This window comes from Episyrphus balteatus, chromosome 3 (assembly GCF_945859705.1).
Source record: "Episyrphus balteatus chromosome 3, idEpiBalt1.1, whole genome shotgun sequence".
Taxonomy (NCBI): domain Eukaryota; kingdom Metazoa; phylum Arthropoda; class Insecta; order Diptera; family Syrphidae; genus Episyrphus; species Episyrphus balteatus.
Genome location: NC_079136.1, coordinates 36282948 through 36303674, shown reverse-complemented (window position 1 = coordinate 36303674; position 20727 = coordinate 36282948). Strand labels below are relative to the sequence as shown.

At 30.8% G+C, this 20727-nt stretch overlaps 2 protein-coding genes across 2 annotated transcripts; both read right to left on the bottom strand.

The window, feature by feature from the left end:
* On the bottom strand, positions 1 to 10168 carry LOC129914560 (GTP-binding protein Di-Ras2). The gene is made up of 4 exons (XM_055993877.1): positions 9156 to 10168; positions 8566 to 8751; positions 4406 to 4576; positions 1 to 4139 (listed from the first exon to the last, which is right to left on the bottom strand). Exons 1-4 carry the CDS (start codon positions 9291 to 9293, stop codon positions 3969 to 3971), a joined length of 666 nt encoding a protein of 221 aa, XP_055849852.1. The 5' UTR covers positions 9294 to 10168; the 3' UTR covers positions 1 to 3968.
* A 4554-nt stretch (positions 10169 to 14722) lies between these two features.
* Positions 14723 to 20083, bottom strand: LOC129914549 (DNA-directed RNA polymerase III subunit RPC2). The gene is made up of 3 exons (XM_055993862.1): positions 19957 to 20083; positions 17496 to 19902; positions 14723 to 15778 (listed from the first exon to the last, which is right to left on the bottom strand). The coding sequence occupies exons 2-3, from the start codon at positions 19899 to 19901 to the stop codon at positions 14780 to 14782; spliced, it is 3405 nt and encodes a 1134-aa protein (XP_055849837.1). The 5' UTR covers position 19902; positions 19957 to 20083; the 3' UTR covers positions 14723 to 14779.
* Between the last annotated feature and the right edge of the window lie 644 nt (positions 20084 to 20727).

Genomic DNA, 20727 nt, shown 5'->3' with positions numbered 1-20727 from the left:
TCATTGAAAATAAACTTAATTAAAAAACAAAAAAAAATAATTATAAAGTTAATTTTAAATTAAAAAATAAGTCAAGAGGTGTAAGAAGCTTTAAATTTTTTTTTTTTTAACTTCAAGATGATTTATTTGGGTGCTTTTTGATGAGAACAAGATATTTAATAACACTATTAGGTTATACTCATGCAAACAAAAAATTAAAGCATTTGATAGAAATTACTTTAATGAAACATTATTAATTAGATAAAATTGAATTAATTAGTTAATTTAACAAAGAAAATTTTAGCCTAATATTTGAAGAAACTATTGGTAATCTAGCTTCTGGAGAAAAAGTAGAAAAAGAATTATAATTTCCTTATGATCAAATTAATCCAGATAGTTAAACATCATATTTCATGTGTGGAATAATGTCAAGCTTCGAAGTCGGGGAAACCTGTTTTAAAATATGTAGTACTTAATACTTTTGCTACAGGCATATTTTTTTTTGGAAACTTAGCAAAATTTAGCAGGCAAACATTAAAATTATCTAAAATTTTCGCATCGAATAATATAGGCAGTCGAAAAACATTGTGTATCGAAAAAAATGTTAAAATGTTACTGGACAACTTTTTTCGTTAGAATTCGTGCAAAATATTCAAAATCTCAATGAAATCAAGTAGATTTCCTAACCCTTGAATGGTTTAAGTGAAATTTCTTTTAAATAAACCACAGACTTTTAATGGAAGCTTAAAATCATTGAAATCTACTACTTCATTATCTAGATTAAAACAAAATCTCCTCAAAATCCAAATGATTTTGTAAGCAGATATAAGTACATACATTTATTACACTTTTATAACGGTTCAACACTAGTGAAAAGAAATTTCGTAGTACCTATTGTTGCCGAAATCCGAGATTATCGATAACGGTAAACTTTGTTATAGTTTATAATTTACAATAGTGCCAAATTTCTTCATTCATTTACTTGATTTTGCCAGCGGTGAACCATTTAAAACATATAGTTTGTTTGGTATAACAGTTGAAACATTACAATTGAGAAAAAAAGGAACAATTTTATGTAAGAATGTGTATATTAGGGCGTCCGCTATTTAAGATTTTTTTCGAGAATCATGTTCCTAAGTGGAAAACTATTTCAAAGTAATAAAAATATATCCCCTAATTTTTGAACAAAAACACGGCTATTATAAGACTGTATGTATGTTGCCCCGTTCGCCCAAATTAGACTAAAATTTTGGCGTATCTACATCACAAACATTTTATCAATCAATAAGATTTTGTTTTCTTTCTAGTCTTTCATAAAATAAAAGAAAGAGGTATAAAATGTCATAAAAAATGTAAGAAAAGTAATTTATGTAATTTAAATCTAAAAATAATTCAATGAGGAATTATTAACAAAATTGAATAAATTTTTACAAAAAAAAGTAGGTTTATCCCAATTTTTGTTCAATTGACAAGTTATCAAAGCTTAAAAATTATTTATACTTAAAAATAAATTTAACAATACAAAACAGAGCAATAATTATTATTTTGCTCTAAAAAAAATAAATATTATTTGAAGAAGCTTACGTAAAAAAAGTTTAAAGAAATTCCAACGCCATTTTTATAATAATACGAGTATTATAGTTTTATACAAAGTGTAACCTTAAAAAAAAAATATTTTGCGTCTCAAAAAAAATTATTTTTCATGAAATTAGTTCATAAATTTTACGTATTTGTATTTATTTTTTTTATTTTGAAGTAATTAATTAATATCTAATTATATAATAATAACCTTCTTGCTATTTAATTTTCTTTGTATGCCTTTTTTTTTCCATTAATCATTCTTGTGTCCTTATACAATTGTTTTGTAAATATATAAATATATTCGTACTTTATTAATTCACCATTAAAATGTCACGTTTCAACTGAATTGATATGTTTACAGTTCGTTTACTAATTTTTTTTTAATTTATACTTTTGTATTTTGTCTATAGTGTTTTATTTTTGTTTGGTTTAAAAGTTTAAATAATTTTTTTTAAAATTTATAATTAACTCTTTCATAATATTGGTGAAAACTTTAAACTTAAATTTGTTTATTCAATTGACTGATAAATAGATAATTAAGTTCCTTTAAATTTAATTAAGTTACTTTAAATTATTCTTCAAGGATGCAAAATAAATCATGGAAAAAATTGAATTTTTGATACAACTTCAACAATCGACTGCTTAACACAATAGTTAATGGTAATACAGATTATGTCAGAATGAAAGAATTAAATCCCTAAACTTCTTTGACAGAAAAGTATACAGGGGTTAATGTTAACGGAAGGAAAGAAGCGACACCTCTGTTTCTTATTGAATTAATACCCCTTTTCCGGCATATATCAGAGAGTCAAAACCCAAAATTTCAGATCTTTTCCATACTTTTTGGGCCCTAAAGTAAAGTCTGTCAAAAAATCTTTCAGAAGAAAACAAAATTGCGAAAGACTGTACCTAAAATAAGTTGAAAACTATTCACGTAGCTGATTTGATTTATTTAGAAAAAATATGTTATAAAAATAAAAATTTAAGTTATTTCTTAACAATCTTATAAGCAATTAAGTCACCATTTAAAAAAAGCATTTTAAAACCTGTATGCCATTTGACAGCTTTCTAATTTTCAATGGAGACTTAAAATATAAAATAGGGTGAATAATTCGACCTTAAAGCCTTAATTTTCTGTATTTTTTTTTTCTTTAAGTTTTTCATTTTTATGAAGATGTTTTGAAAATCAATTTTAATCCGATGAGATTTTGAAATCTTTACACGAAATGTAAATTTTGATTTTCTGTAAAGAAACATGGTTTCTGCAGGAGTTGTCTTATAAGTTTGTTAAACAGTTTTCGAACTCAAATAAGCGCGTACCTGGGACAATGTTTTGCTACGAACCTTTGGAAATTTCTTGAAAATTTCCAAAAAACTTATTTTGGTGAAAAACAAAAAAATAAAATAAAGAGCTAAAATCTCTTAAACCAGGTTTTCATTGAAAAATGTACCAAATACTTTTTGATTTATCCGTACTAAATGGTGGGGCTATTTCGATGTTTGTGTTATTAACTTTGAAAACAAAATTAACACCATTAAGTTAAAAACAAAAATAGAAAGAACTCATTAAAATCTCAAACACAGAAGTGTCACCAATAAGTAGCAATAAATGAGCAAAATATAACAAAGCATAATAAAGGCAAAACATTGAATTTGCATAATTAAGTACCAACCAACAACAAATAACTGAAGTGTGTTGCGATTCCAAAGGTTCCTAAAAGCCCAATAACTTCCGATAGAATTTGTTTTAACATTTTATTCTGTGCTAGATACTTCAAAAATGCGAACATAGTAACAAAGTGAAATTAAAACAAGAAAACAATAAAACAATAAAAATGTTATTTTATAATGGTTTCCTCTGTTAAAAAAATAAAAAAAAAATTAATTTAATGAATAAGCACACATGCTTTAAGCTTTGCAATATTTATAAATATCTCTTCGATTAACACCTTTCATTTAAATATTGTTCTAAAACTATTTTCCTATTTTTTTTTGTATTAAATATTTAGTTTTATTTTTTAATTGATTATAGATTATTTTGTTTTGGGTGGTTATATAATTTGTGATTAAACATCTTTAAGTATCTAGTACCTCAAAGACCATCATTATTTATGAGGCTTTGAAGTGCAATTGATTACACTTGACATTTTTGGTTTATATACAAACATATCGTTTCATTTGCAAAACACATGATCCAAAAAACGTTCTTTTTCGTTTCATCAGTTTTCTATATTCGTTTTTATTTTTTTTTTTTTCTAAATCGCATTCAAAACTTTTTTTTTCTACTAATTTTCTTTACTTAACTTCTTCGACTAATTCTACTTTCTTTAAAACAGAAATATTTAAAACAATTGTTTTTTTTTGTGTTGGTTTTAGTTTAGTAAAAAAATATAATTAAAAAAATGAATTTACATTACGTGACATTTTTCCTTGGCATTACCACTGGTGCCCTCCCCTCCATTTTCGCCTTCAGCTATCGCTCCATTGGTTTCTTTCTTTTTCTTTTGTTTTTGTTTTTTCTGTTTTTTGCCATCTAATTGCAATGAAACGCTACGATTTTTCTCCATGTTCAGTAGTTCCTTAAATTAAAGTTAATTTATTTTATTTAATAGTAAAAGTTAGAAACTTTAATTGAAACATCAAACGTTTTTGTATTCTACTAGCAATTTTGCTTCAGTAAGGTCCTACAGAAGCTATAGAAGCATCAATAAAGTTTTATAGAAGCAAAATTTTCTCTATCACAAAACAACAAGACAAATACAAATCTTAAAAAATAGTAAGATAACAAATGTTATTGTTTCGTTATAAAGACCATTGATTAAGTGTTTAAAAAAAAAGTATTTACCTGGAACAGCTCGGTGACGTTATGGTTCGTTTTTGCAGAGGTTTCCATGAATGATACTCCCCATGAGGCAGCTTCAGCTTGGCCTTCACTTTGAGTGACTTCACGCAATTCGGCACTTTCATCGCATTTATTACCAACTAGCATGACAGGTATTTGAGTAATATCTTGTCCCTAAGAAATATAAATGCATTTTGTTATTAAATATAAATTTTGGATTTTGAAGCAAATATGTTTTAATGAAATAGTATTCAGACTTTCTAAAGACATTTCAAAACGAATTCGAATAAACTTGTGAGGCTAAATTTGATTCAGATATCGCATATTTGCAAAAAAAAAATGGGTTACTGGGGTGTATGCGTAACTTTTTTTCTATTTTTATTCAATGTAAGAAAAAAAAACAAATTTGATTATTTAATTTTCTTATAAGAACCTTTTACCACCTCCAAAGGAACGGTGGTAATGTATTACTTCAGTAGTAGAAATTATGGAAATAACTTTTTCATCCAGCTCTTTAAGTCTTGATAAAATTTCATTGAAATTTCTTTCTGTTTAGGAAGCACATATTTTGTTATTCAACCAGTATGATAAAAAAAATCAACATTATTTACATAATTGAAAGAACACAGCAAGATGTAGCTCGCATTTTGGTGAGCATTCAGCATGGGTTTATCAAACTGTCAAAGGACATGCGAAGTTGGAAAAGCTTGTTGATTGAGGGCTGAATCATTCTCCATAACATCGTAGAATTAGCTGCACTACGACTCAAGAGAAAGCACATGGGAACATCTTTGAATTAAGAGAAAAAAGAAAACAAGAGATCAGAAGGTATTTTTGGGTTGCTCTTGGAGTTGAGGTCAATAAACAAAAGCAAGGATTTAGAAGACTAGAATAACTGGAGTCAATAGAAAGTTGTAAAAAACCCAAAGCAATACCTAGCATTTTCAAGTGGTTATGGTTAATGCGGTTGAATTTGGGGAGTAAACCAAGAGAAAACCAGAATTAGGATTTATTTTGAATTTAAAACAGGCGCCCTTATTTAAGACCTATTTCTTTTGAAGGACAAATGCGCCCCAATTTTCGTTCAATCTATTTGACTTCCATAAAGGCGCCTTTATTTTAAGTATGCAGGATGGAATCTCCCAAAATCATCCTCCAATGTATTCTGACAAAAAATCAAGCACACTATTTTATTTCCTACAGGGTGTCCCAAAAGTAATGGATCAAATGAAGTATGCTGATAGGGAATCTTAAGGGCTCTCAGAATTTGGTAACTTGTTCATCCCAAATACTTACGGTTTTCGATTTAATGCGATTCTTGTGAAATTTCGAAAAATCCCTAATTTGCAACAGTATTTTGCTTCCTGCACCCATTATTGATTTTTGTTTTTTAAAATTCTTTTAAAAAAACATTGCCAAATAATTAGGAACAATTAATTAATCAAAATATTTTTTATCCCATACGCCATTTCGCTGCAAATTAACTAACAGTTTCAAGTTTTATAAAAAATCAATTTCTAACTTTTATTTGAGATCAACACCGCAAAAAAAAATGTGTACGGTGTGAGAATGGTTTATTATTTTAAAAAGTTGCCCTGTTATTCTAGTTTTCAAAAATGTATAAAAGTTCGCAAAGCTGCAGTTATATCGCAAAATATTACAATTTGAATTCAACAAAACAGGGTTACGCCATCTTGCTTCAAATGAAAGTTTTAATAACACTCAATTTCCAACTTTTATTTTAGAACAGAACGATGAAAAGAATTCGTTGATACTGAATAATTTATTTTTTTCAATTTTCCCTGTTATGGTAGTTTTGAAAAAAGTATAAGAGTTAAAAAAAAAAAACGCTACAAGTATAACCTGAAATCCCCAATAACATTGCCAGTTATTAAAATGATTAATCAGTGTCAAGTTACCTACAACACGTAACTTAACTTCGAGAAAGATAAATTGCTAGATAAGTTCCATCTGAACTTAGTTGCAATCGGGAGGAAGAGGTGGTTTTAGTGGTTAAGAGTCCCACATATCTATGAGCACGCGTTTTCCGGTCCTCATAGAATCTTTAGAAGATTTCAACACCTACCCACGGACAAAAAAAAAAGTGTCAATGAATTCTTGAGAATGAGTTTTTATACTAAAATGGCGAGATCAAATTTATCTCACATGACCATCTACACTACATATGTCAGTTTTTACCACAGTACACATAATAAGGTAATATCTTCCGAACGTTTTCAAAAATGGGCACCAATCTGTCAGGTCAGCTTAAATTTTTATATTTCAATCGCAGTAAACAGGAAATTTGTTTTAGTTTTAATTTATAAAATGTCATTTGAAAAAATTATAAATTGAAAAATAACAAATTTTTTTCTTTTGCCTGTACTTTATAAACCACTTAAGATAAAAACGAAAGACAGGGGTCAAATCGTCGCATACGTTAACGAGTAACTCGTGAACGAAATCTGTTCATTTGGCATGATGTCATACGTACAGCAAACGACTTCGTATTCAACTGAACGGAATGTCATTCGTTTGCTTTGAAGCTTTCGAACAAATTGTTAACGGGTTCAAAAAGTAAAGAAAATAAGTAGGTATATCTTATTTAATTATTAATTAAACTGTTTGAAATCACGAAAACATACATTAGGGCATATAGTAACAAATTAAAATTTCACCAAAAGAGTTCAAAGCACCAGCACCAACCCTCATTGCAGACCATTGATTTAAGAAAAAAATAATTCATCAAATTATATGGAAAAAAATAGATTTTAAAACTAAAATCACAAAAAAAAAAATAATAAAACTCTTAAAATGTATAAAAAAAAAATATTTTTAATTCTTGCCAAAAGTGTGACTCGAACCCACTCCCATATCTTTAATGAAGGCAACATTGCTTCTTGAGTCAGGCACCTTAGACCGCTCGGCCATCCTGAAATAGGGGTCGACGAAGTCAAATTTGTCACACAATTATATTTAGCCTATGCAGTTGCTAAATATATCATCACAATTGCTGTGCTCGTTTAATGTATCAAGTAATTGTCTTTCGTGCACTTAAGGTTTCATCAACGGATGCGACGATTTGACCCCAGGATTGCTTATTCTGCATCGTAAAAAACTCAATTTCGACATAAGTCGACTTATGCTGTGATTACTTGTTGCCACAGCTATTTACTTCTAGTGGGCTCAAGGGAACCAATAAATGAGGTATCAATTTAATACTAAGGCGACAAATTCCGAAATAAACAAATTTGAAATAAAAAAAATGGAAATCAACCAAATGGCTTGTTCTACGATGAATCTAGACATGAATGCAACGCATTCATCACCATCTTGATGGTAAATAAAATGATTCACTGGGGCGTATGCGTAACTTTTTTTAAAATAACTACTAATGCCTTATGCACTGCTGACGCTATTGTGCTATTTACTTAAAATATGCACACTCAAAACTAAATTGTAAATTTAAGTTGAAAGATTTTTGCAATATTTTCAATTTTCAGCTGAGTTTTATTTATGTTCATATTCGCTTAAATTAATGTTTTACGGTTCTTCAAACAAAAAGTCTTGATACAGTTTCATTTTTCATGTCATATTTTCAATTTTGTTTTCCTACAAATTATGTTTGGTCATTGACTTCACAAACAAGATTGACCCAAAAATATGCCCCCCCCCCCCCCCACTGTTAATTTGATTTTTATTTTCGTCGAAAATTTGAGTAAGCAAAAATTCAAAATGAAGCCATACTAAGCTAAAACAAAATAAACGAAGAAACAAATAATTTATTATCATTCAAAGTTTGTTTTATGTATTATCATGAAAATAATTACTCTACAGTCTCCTTAAGTTTATTGAAATCTGATAACAATCTACCACCCACATCACGTGGTAAAGTTACTTATAGGTATACCCACACTTTATCCTTTTCCATTCATAACATTTATATCGAACTTTGGTACTTTTGCTTTCTCACCAAAAAAAAAAATATAATATCCTCTTCTATATCTTACAAACCCATACATACCGACACATATGTCGAAAGCAATACCAAAAAGTAAATAAATTAAAACTGAAAGCTTTCTAATTTCCGATTTGTACCTCACCTCTCTTTGGTCTTATATTTCTTATAGGTATTTGCAAATTAAGATAATAAAACTACTAACCTTTAATTCCTTAATTAGACTCCAAATAGGTCGCAATTCCTCCAGACTTTGCTTCGAACACATCGAATAGACCAATATAAAGGCATGCCCCTTTGTTATGGAGAGCCTTTGCATGGCAGGAAACTGATGTGATCCTGTAGTGTCGGTTATTTGCAGTGTGCAAATATTCTTATTACAGCTAATGACCTGCGTGCAATAGAAATAAAGACACACATATACATATACACACGTCATTACAACATACATATGAGGCTATTTTTCTTTATTATTTATATATTCGGTCTTCTGGGAAGGTGGTAAGGTGAACACAATAAGGAAGATGTAGAAAATCAGGGCAGTATCAAGGAATAACAAAGGAGAGGGAGGAAAAGGATGTGGGAAAATGTAATCTTCTTCAACATGCGTCAGTGATTAATTAATTGGTCTAATAATCAAAAGGATTTTATCCTGACTTATGTCGACTTAAGTCGACTAAAATAGAAGAGCACTTAGCAAAAAAGAAAAAAAAATGCTTGCGAATTTTATTAATACGCAAAATGTCCTTAGAGACCTTCTTTATGATGGTCACCAAGCACATCAGGCAGGCTTACCTGACGATATGTGTCCTCAATAGTCGGTATGTAGCTCTCACGAAAAGTTCCTTTAATGAATCGTAGCACCAAGGAACTCTTCCCAACACCGCCCGCACCAAAAACAACCACCCGATAGTCGTTGCTTTGTTCGGGCATATTTGACGCTGGAGAATAAATTTTTAAAACTTGTCTTTAACCCGTTTTCAAAAGAAAGTTTTTTTTTTGGTATCGAGGATACCTACTCGCGGTTTTGTTATTTTTTGTTATAGTTTTTATTTCTCTTTTGCACTAAAAAGAAGTCCTTAGGGTTTAAAGGATAAAGCGCAAAAAAAAGTGTTATATTCTCAGTAGGCCACACTCAATTAGGTTCTCAGAACTCAGATGCCTGCAACGACAGCAGCAGGGCAGAGATAATTATTGTTAAATGTCAACATGTGGGAGTCACTGTATGTATTAGTATGCCTTAAAGGGGGTTGGGGGTTGGGGGATGATGTTATATCTGTTTTTTTTTTTTTTTTTTTTTTTAATTTTATTTTTATTGTATTGCAATTTTTTTGTTCGCAAAAACTTTTTTGATGCGTTGCACTATAGGACTTAAACAGATTTTTTTGTGTAAATATTTGGCATAAACATTACAACTTCCGAAATATAATAAGTTTGCATTAAAAGTTATCTTAACTTAATTAATATTTATTACACGTTTTTCTTTTTAATTTCTTAGCGAGAAAAATTGTGAATGAAAAATGAAAGGAGAAAAAAAAACGCCTAAAATGCAGCAATTGATTTTGTCATTCGATGTACACCGGTGTTGGCAGAAGATGTTGATAAACAATTTAATTTATTAGTTTCACCGTTATTTTATAATTCACAGCAATACGGTCGCAATAGTCGAACGTTTATTTTTCAAGTATATTCGTGTGATTTCAAGGACTCGATTTAATTCAATTCGATGATTTTTTTAAAATAAGAAATTTTTTTTCTTCTCATGCAAACATCCTGCAAGTATAGATTGGATGAAAAGTTGAGTTTGACATATTACGAGTCGAGTGTATTCAATATTTTTTAACATTCTATCTCTGTTGTTTTTTTTAGGCGCAAGTCATTTGGAAAATTCCCTTAATTTTTTTTTTCGAGTTATTCGTTATGGTGGTAACTGTCATTATTATATTGGGGATATTGTTGGGGATGTTTTGTATAGTTCAGTCGAATGGTCCCACATTCGAAGATTGTTGAAAAACATAGGGTGTTAAAAAGTCTGTAGTTTTTAAAAAGATTTAGCAGGTATTTATCATTAAGACCTTATTTAATTTCATCGAATTCCTGACCTGTTTCGGTATGAAATGTACCTCTTATTTCATTATATTATTCCATCTTAAATTAGTTTATATGTAATCACAACAAAAACATTACTGTTAAAAAAAGAGCCAAGTTCTGTTATGTTGAAATTATGCTAGCACAAAAAGTATTGAGATGTAAAAGTATACCAAGTTCTAAAGTTTGGTTTCAAATTCGTATAAATAAAATTTTGATTGTTCTCTTGACAATTTTTTTTTTAACTACCGATTTTTAAAGTTATTTCAAAAATTGCCAAGATTTCTAGCATCTTTGGTGTGGAAGTTAGAGGGGGGTCGAAAATGGCCTGAGTTGTTTCCTGTAAATAAGGGTGTAGTGTCAAAGTTTCTAGAGAACTTGGCTGGGCACTACCGTGCCCCTTGATTCATATCTTCTTTTTTAAGAAGATATTCTTTTCAAGATCTTAAATTAGTAGCGCAAAATTTTAGTAGGTAAAATGCTAAAGTTATTTTAGTACGTTAACTTACTAAAATAAAATACACGACTGGGTCGCACGTACTTGCTCTTATGATAAAAGTATTTCTTATGTTAAAGCTCTTTATTGAACAAAATTAAGGAAAATTTAGAATTTTATTTTTTAAGAAATTTCATAAGCAATGTAAAAAAATTTGTTTTTAAAATTAATTAAACGCAATTTTAAATGATCGTTTGCAAAAAACCAATTATATGCCATTTGATGTCTTGTATAAAAAGAATTAAGAAAAAAAAATTCGAAAATCGTTATGGTCGGTTTAAAAAAAAAAAACAATTTTGTATATATAAAAATTTGAAAAATTCGAGTTAGAGGGATTACATTTTTTTATTGAATATAAAAAAGATAACGATGAATAAATAAATAAATTTAATAAACAAACAAAGTTTTTTTTACTTCGGATCGGAGTATTCCATTTATGAGGAAAAAAACAATCTACTCCAAAGCTCCGATTTTTCTAGATTTACTCCACTTTTTCCACTCAGAGAAATCGTTTACCCAAGCTAACCTAACTAACCGGATTTGAATGTTTGAAATTGAAATTGTTTTTATTTTAGAATTGCAAACACATTTTTGAACCACCAAGGTGAATTTATCTAAAAACAAATTCTTTTTTAATGAATCAAATTGACTTTAATTTAAGACTTTATTATTTTTAATTTAAAAAGATTTCCTGAAAAGTAAGGATTTTTTATTCCAAATCAACTCCGATGTATATGTATAGCATGTGCTACAATTTTTTTTCAAATTTTCTCCAAAATTCTATATTTCTATGTTGATACATACTCGTATGAACAACAAAACAAAACCAACTGAACGAGAGTGATTTTTAAAATGTTTGTTTTTGCAAAAAATAAAATGCACGACTGGGTCAAATGTACTTGCTCTTCCAGTTCAAAGCGTTTTTATGTTAGTTTACTTGTAAAAACATACATTATATCAAATTTCAATTTCATCTGTCTATCCGTTTAGCCTGTAGTTACTTGTACCGATATCATGGCCAAACCCACTTTTCTGGACTAATCTATCATCAAAATGTTAGTTTTGATTAACCTCGAAAATTTTTTTTTATGTGAAACCTATACTTGGTAAAAATTCGACTTAAAGGGATTGAAAATATTCCAAGAATGTAAAGAATTTTTTCGAGCTAGAGGGAATTTCGACTTAGAGGATGGTTTTTGTATGGAAAATTCAGGGGAATGCAGAAATATAGAGAAAAAGTTCGAGTTAGCGAGAAATTCGACTTAGAGGGAGTCGACTGTTTATATATACATATATACATTAGAGCGTTCGTTATTTAGATTTTTTTTCGAGAATCAAGTTCCTTAGTGTAAAAACTGTTTCTAAATAATAAAAATAAATCCTCTAATTTTTTCAGATTTTTATTTGGACACGAGATGGCGCCCCAAAAGGGTTAAAGTTTTTTATAATTTGAAATAGGTATATGTTGACTTATGAAGCCATTTTTTTAAATATAGACTTAAATTTTTTGATGAGGTTCTTGACTACATTAAACAACGTTTTTAAAATGGTATAACGTTTTCTAGGACCAGGGGTTTATTCAGGTTTTTGTTTTTATTTTAAAAGGAGGCTCTTATGTGTAGCACTACACAAAAATTTTTAACAAAATATTTAGAGTCGTTTTTGAAAAAAATATAATCGTAAAAGCGCCGAGCGTCAACAAAAGTACAACTTCGTCTCAAAAAAATCTGGGTTCCGTTAGAAGCACTTACACTAGGGTGGAGTGAAAAACAAAGTTGTCTTATTTTTTGATATATGTACATAGCCAGGATGGGTGCCATTTGGAACTTAAATAACGGTAAAAAAGTTTCAGATCGATCAAAGAAATTTTAGAGGGTTCACAAGTCACTTGAAAAAAATAAAAAAAAAACCCTTAAGGTCAATATATGGAGGTTTTCGAGTTTTTATTGTTTTACTCAGTTTTTTTGATTCGAAAAACATGTACATTATTATTTATTGTTCAATTTTCATTAAAAAATTGCGATTTTATTGCTTAAGCCCTTACTGCAAGAATCCATCCATCCCCCAACCGAAATGATCCAGCCACGTAAAGACAAAAAATAAAGAAATTTTTAGACAAAAATAGTTTTGTTTTTTTTTTTAACTTCTCGAAAATGAAAAGATGGTTTTGGATGCGGTTTTCTGTTTTTGTTCAAAAACAAATAAGAGTATCGAATTTTAAAAACTTAAATAGTACTGAATTACATACAATTTTTGAAAAAATTAGTTTGATTTTTTTTTTTTAATTTAGATTTTGAAAATTAATTTTTCAAAAAATGCGCCAGAAAATGGCCATATTAAAATTTTTTTCAAAAGACGATGTTTTTGGCTTTACAAAAAGGTATAGTTTATTGTAAGTGTAACCTTTGATTTAAAAAATTTTTTTTTCAAACTAAGTCATTTTTTTTTAATTGCCCCTCCCCCGCTAAACGAAGGGGAATAGACCCCCCGATTTTTTTCTTGTCTCGACCGAACCTACACGCTCTAGCCTTTTGGCACATTGCTTATTCTTTTTAGCACATTGCTGCCAGTACTTTACTTCCAACAAGCATGTAAATTTTTAAGGGCGTTGTGAACCCTCAAGATATTTTTTGATCGGGCTGAGATTTGTTATGCTCTTTTTTGATGGCTAATGGCACCCGTCCCTGGTATGTACAAGAACTTACACTCTTAAAAAATACAGCATATACATTGTACACTCTAACCGGTTTTCTTTTTCTAAAAATGCATCTTAATATAACAAACCCAATTGCGTTCGTTCTTATAGCCAAACTTATAAAGCGGTTGATTTTGTTGTTTAAACAATTTTTATTTGCTTAATAGGACAAGTATTGGTTTCGTGTCAAAAAAAGATTTTAATCAAAACTAACATTACGATGATAGAGAAGTCCAAAAAAGTGGGTTTCGTCATGACGTCTGTCGGTCTGTGCGTATGTGCGTTGGTGCGTCCATCTGTACAAGTAGCTACAGCCTAAACGGGTGGATGGATTTTCTTGAAATTTGGTATAGATGTTTTTTCCGTAATTTCTAAGGTTGTTTTTTTTTATTTATTAATATCTCGCTTAGAACGTCAACGTATACCTCCCATACACAATTTTCGAGTTATTGCAATTTTCTCGAAAACGGCTCTAACCATTTTGATAAAATTTAACACACGAAATGCTGGACAAAGTTCTAACAAAACTGCGTTTTTAGTTTTTCTTTAAAAATACTGATAATGGAAATATGGTATGTTTCATTTTTTTAAATCACTCATGTCGGCTCTTCCCTTAAATCTTTAATTAGTTATTGTAATTTTCTCGAAAACGGCTATAACGATTTTGATTAATTTTTTCATACGTAATATTCAAAGCAATTGCAATAAAACAGCATTTTTAGTTTTTCTCAAAAAAGTCAAATAACAAAAAAAAAATTTTATTTAACAAAAATATGGTCTCCATGTCGGCTCTTCCACTACATAAACCAAATTTCTTAAAAATTTATATAGAGGCAGCTCTTATAATCTACAAGTAAACTAATATAAAAGTGCTTTGAACTGCAAGAGCAAGTACGTGCGACCCCAGTGGTGCATTTTATTTTATTATTATTTTTTTTTATATCTGCGCAACATGAACACTAAGCAGCGCGACTCAATCGTGCATTTTATTTACTAGTCAAACAAACTCGACATTTTAATGAAAAAAAAAACGCTAAATAAAAGATATCACCTCACGTTGAAATAAAATAAAACGAAAAGCAATAATATTTCAATACCTATTTATATTTATTATGTATCGTAAAAAAAATTACCCACAAGTTAGTAGTTTTGTAACTTTAACTTTGGCACAACATTCATACTGGTCAATTCTTGAAATAGCAACTTACAAGCATAGGGCATTGAAATTTTTGAAACATTTGCCGACGATTGACAATAATGACACCAAGAGCAATACGCCAAACGTCCACAAGTCTTACACACATCCACATCGAAAGCATCTGAAGAAATCATCAATCGTTCCATAATCAACATACTGGCTCCGTATGATATAAGACAATCACGTTCCATTTCACCCAAACGTAGACCACCTTCACGACTACGACCTTGAGTTGGTTGCCTTGTTAGCACAGCCTTGGGTCCTCGGGCACGAGCATGCATTTTATCTTGCACCATATGCTTTAGTTTCTGGTAGTATACTGGACCAGAATAGATATAGGCCTCCAGAGATTCGCCTGTAATTCCTGAATAGAAAATATCTTTGCCCATGTAATTGAAACCATGCTTGAAGAGTTCATCTTGAATATCCTTGCACTTTGATCCTCCAAAAGCAGTTCCATAGTGGAATTTACCTTCGAGCAATCCTGCTTTCCCACCTAGCAGCTCAAGCGTCTTACCTACTGTCATTCGAGAGGGAAAACCATGAGGATTCATCACCATATCGGGGCAGATTCCAAAGTCATTAAATGGAAGGTCTTCTTGGTCGACAATTAAACCTGTAACACCTTTCTGTCCATGCCTAGAACTAAACTTATCACCTATTTCAGGGCGTCTTGTTTGCCTTAGGAGGATTTTAATAAGAAAATCTTCTTCGCCGTTAGCCGAAACCATAACTTTTTCAATATAACTTGGTTCGGGATTTTTGTATGATATAGGAACTGCGGTATATTGGACTCCTGCTTGGCCTGGTTCTTTCTGTTCAATTGGATTGATTGAGGTGACCGCAGGCATTTCCTTATTGATAAGTATCTGCTTGTTTACAACCATCTCCCCGGGTGAAACTATTCCATCAGTATCCAGTGCGTCGTGCTTGAACACAACCTAGAAGTAAAAATAAAAACTTTGTTATAAATTTAATGCTGATAGAAAAGAGTTGTTTATTGTAAGAGGTTTCTGAGCAGCCACTCATATCCGGTGGAAATAACTACGCTACAACTACAATATTGAGGAAACTACAAGCCTTGAATATGAAATAAATATAAATAAAATGTACATGCATCGATTAAACGAATATTAATAGAACTTAAAAAGTACTAAAAGGAAAAGAAAAATGCCATATTTAATCAAACTTTCTCTAAATAATGTCTGATACAAACTTTGAACTAAGTTGTGGAGCTGATCATTCTGATGATACGAGGTATGAAATTCCATATCTTATTTAACAATTAGAAAATATATAAAAATTGAGATAAGTTCAATCGTAATAGGAGAAACATGAAAATTTGCACTATGGAGTACATTCTTCCAATTACGAGTCAAAAGTCCATTTTCTGAATTTTAAAATTAAAAAGTTAGGTTGATATCAAACGGTAGTAATTTTCTCAAAGATTTTAAAGAATCTTTTTTCCCTGATTTTATTTGAAGTTACGAAAATGTGCCAAGCAAGTGCATTTAAAGCTAGGTTGGATTATTTAATCGATAAGGCTTTGTTTTGAGGAGCATTTAAAATTAAAATGACATTTAAGGTTTGAATTTGATTTAATACACTTTTGATGCTATTTCAGGTGGATATCTAACCATTTCAGGTGGATATCTAACCATTAAATACAAAAAATTTAGTCTAGTTTTTTCATCATTTTACTCTATAGTGAGTAGGTCGAATATAAGGAGCTTTTCTGGATAAGTTAGAAAAGAATAAATGTAACAATGTACTACTTTTTTTTGGAAAAGTGAGTAGGAAGTGATTTATGTATTCACTGAGAAAATGTTAAAACTTCTTAAAATTGAAATCACCTAGTAAAATAACCAGTGACGCAAGATATGACGGTTCATCAAGTTTTGAAGTCGATGGTATTATATGAATGCTTTTGTTAGGACGATTAACCTAAAAGAAATTTTTTGAGAAACACATTTTATTTCTACAAAAAAGTAGTCCATAGGAGAGCCGAAAGGTGATCTTTTTGATAAACTCCTCCTCTTCTAAAAATATTAATCAAGAATCATTGATTTCCTCTGAAAACCACGATTCAGAGATACATATATGACAACAACATCAATTTTCAAAAAGATATCGGAACTTATTCAATCATTCAACCAGCTTCCACAACATATACAAAATGCAACCAACATCAACATGTTTAAAAGAATGATTGCAAATCATGCTAAAGACTTTATTATTTGAAGAAAAAAAAACTTATTTCAACAAAATAACTTAAACATACCAATTTCAATTTGTAATTTGAACTCTTATTTCTATCATTTGTATAATAAAAAATCCTTGTACATATATAATCTATTGATTGAAAATAATGTAAAAAATATAATTGTAAAATATTGTATAATTAATTTACTAAAATAGCTCTCGTATGCCAAATAAACAAATAAACTAAACTAATACGATACACTTGCAAAGTTCCTGATTGCAGGCATACTCTTAAATACAGTTATTAGGATGAATATTTGCCTCCCATAACTGTTTTCAGATCTTCAAAACCTAGTATAACAATATCTCCTACAGATTTCAATTCAATTTTTTAGTCTTCTAATAAATCATTGTTTTGAGAAAATAAAAATCTAAAAAACATTTCAATTTAATTACCTTATTAGTTGCTGAATCCTTCAAGGGTCCCATAATTCTGTCATACGTCTGATTTGCATAGCGCTTAACCGTACACTTTGAATTTTTATACACCAAACATCGTCCATAGCCACGATCAATCGATGCCTTATTCAATATCAAAGCATCTTCAATATCATATCCAGAATAACTCATAACAGCAACAGTAGCATTCTGTCCAGCAGGTAGCTTATCAAAATTCGTCAATTCAATTGTACGTGATTTAACCATTGGAGCTTGTGGATATACCAAATTATACATTAAAGTATCAATGCGATTCTTTTGATTATATCCAATAACACCCATCGCTTGTTTACCCATAGCACATTGATAAGTATTACGAGGACTCTGATTATGATGGGGATATGGAACAAGACCAGCACAAACTCCCAACAAAGTAAATGGTTCAACTTCTAAATGAGTTGTGTTTTCTGCACTAATTTCAGTTTCATTCCATGATATGAATGAGTCATTCTCCTCGTTGACATCTAAATACTCTACCAATCCGTCTGTAAGGAAATCTTCAAATTTTCTCACTCCACGTTTAAGTTCATCAATATGACACTGTTGTACCATAGGTTTGCCTTTTACAACGATGATGTATGGCCGACACAATCGACCGCCATCGGTATGTATATAAACACATCTTTGCGTATGCGAGGTGTGAATTGACACAAACGGCCCCAGCAAACCTTTCCTTCTCATCATCCGAAATACTTGAACCAACCGTTTGTAACAGATGGTAACTCCCAATATATTACCATTGATAAAGACCATAAAAACTTTTGGATTATTAATGGCATCACCACCAACCAAACGAATATCCTCCACACCTGCATTGAATGCAAGTCGAATTACAGGTCCTTCATCGACTTCTGTTGTGATATGAGTCATTAGAGCTAAATTCTTGACCAAACCACAAGCTTCTCCTTCAGGAGTATCAGAAGGACACAACATTCCCCACTGACTCGGCTGCAAGGAACGTGGTCCTGAGACTTTCCGAGTTTTCTCAAACTGTGAGTTTACTCTGGTCATCATTCCCAAACAAGATATATAACTCAATCTTGATAAAACCTGGGTAACACCAGCTCTTTCCATTTTAAAACGCTTAATAGTCCAGTTTCCAGAAGAAATTGCCGATTCCAAGCCGACTGTAATCTGTGCCGCACGCATGTGCTTTACCACATCAAATTGAGCTGCCTTGACTTTGGGAATATTCTTATCTGCAATCATTTTCAATTCCCAATTCAGTCTCTTAAAGAGATCCTCAAACATAAGAGATATCAAAGAACCAGCCAGTTCCAACCTTTTGTTTCCATAGTAATCTCGATCATCAAAGGCTTCGCTGTTTAATTCAGCAGCCATTACTCGCCGAACCATTAGAGAAACATAAATCGATTTGATTTGAAAATTAAAGTTTTCCACTGGGACGTGGGCCAAGATGGTTGTCATAAGAAGCTCCCTAGCTTCTTCAGCTGGAGTCTTATTCTTTGAAGCAGATGTCTGAAATCTTTTCACCACCAACTTCGATCCCATAAACTCTAAAGCTCTCTGTTGTGTAAATACTTTCAAATTAAAAGCTTCCATTAGCGATGGAGCAAATCTATTCTGGGTTTCAGTATCAGTTCCAATCAAAGACATAATTTCTTGATCAGAAATAATTCCCATTGCTTTAAAGATTACAACAATTGGAATGTCATCGGTCATGGAATTATGTTTCAAATAATATTTCCCATGTTTAACCAATACCAAAGTTCTAGATTTCTTTTCATGAGTCGAACTCGTAACCTGACATTGAATTTGACCATTAAACTCTTCAGTAATCATTTTATTCCATGACAACTGTTCTTGGATGAGTATAACCTTCTCCTGACCACGAACAACAAAATAACCACCCGGATCTAAAGGACATTCATTCATTTTAGCCAATTCATATTCAGACTTGCCACTCAACACACAATTTGATGATCTTAACATAATTGGCATTCGTCCAATGAGCAAGTTATTTCTAATGATTCTTTGGGAACCTCTTGTGTATTCAATGTCGACAGTGATTGGTGCCGAATATGTAACATCTCTCAAACGACATTCGTGTGGAGTTGTTGGTTTGGTAATATTGAATCCATCTTCAATGTCAGGTGTTCCGACATTGACATCTAAATATTTGAGATAAAACATTGGATCAGCATCACTCTGAACAGTTTGATTGGCTTGGATTATCTTTTTAATGTCCAAATTGACGAAATGATTGAATGAATCGATGTGTTGTTTGACGAGTCCTTTGACTTGGAGAAATGCCGGTACAAGTTTCCATTTTTCTTCAAGTGGTTTGATTGGTTTGGACCAGGATTTGGGGTCACTGTCCCATTGATGGTTTTTTTCAGGCATTCTGGAAAGTTTAAATGTTTTATTTTTTGAAAATATTTTTGTTTATAAAACTCACATGGCAAAAGAGAAGCAAGTCTTCTCAAAAATTTTAAATTTATTTTTGTATGAAAAGAAACGTCAAAAAGAAATGTCAAACAAATTTGTTTTGTATTGCACAGGGATGTCTTCGAGGATGTTACAACAAAATATTTTCACTGCTGATCGCGACACTTGCGAAACGATAAAAACAAACGCTAGCGATTATTTTTTTTATAATCAATCTAGATTTTGAACAGAAACCTACAAATCTCATCGAAATCTATTGGATTTTAATACATTTTCGAATTTCATAGTCAGCTATTACATGAAGCCTCAAGAGGCGCGCCTCTTTTCAAAACTAATGAGTGCAAGAGAGAAAGAAGATAAACAAAAAATTATCCGACCGGAGAGTCGTGGGCCAAAATTCTAAGACTCTTTTTTGACGTTTCTTTTTCCACTCTTTATTTTTTCAACATTCCCTTCCATTTCTTTTTGCTTCTTGGTGGAATACAACAACAACAATACTTAAATTAAAGGATAAATGTCAAATTTGAGTCTTTGACTCAAGAGGCATCGTGTAATAGTACGCGCCTCACAGAATGATTATCAAAAGAAAATTCGAAAAAAGAGTCAAGCCTCTTGAGGCTTCATGTAATAGCCGACATAATGTAGATTACGATGAAATTTCTTCAAAATCTACCTGACACATTTTAACAGATAGTTCTGTTTTGTATAACAGTTTATTAGCTTGTCAAATTACAGCCCTGTTCTTTTGGAGGTGGTAGTCTACTAATAGTTGATGTTTTAA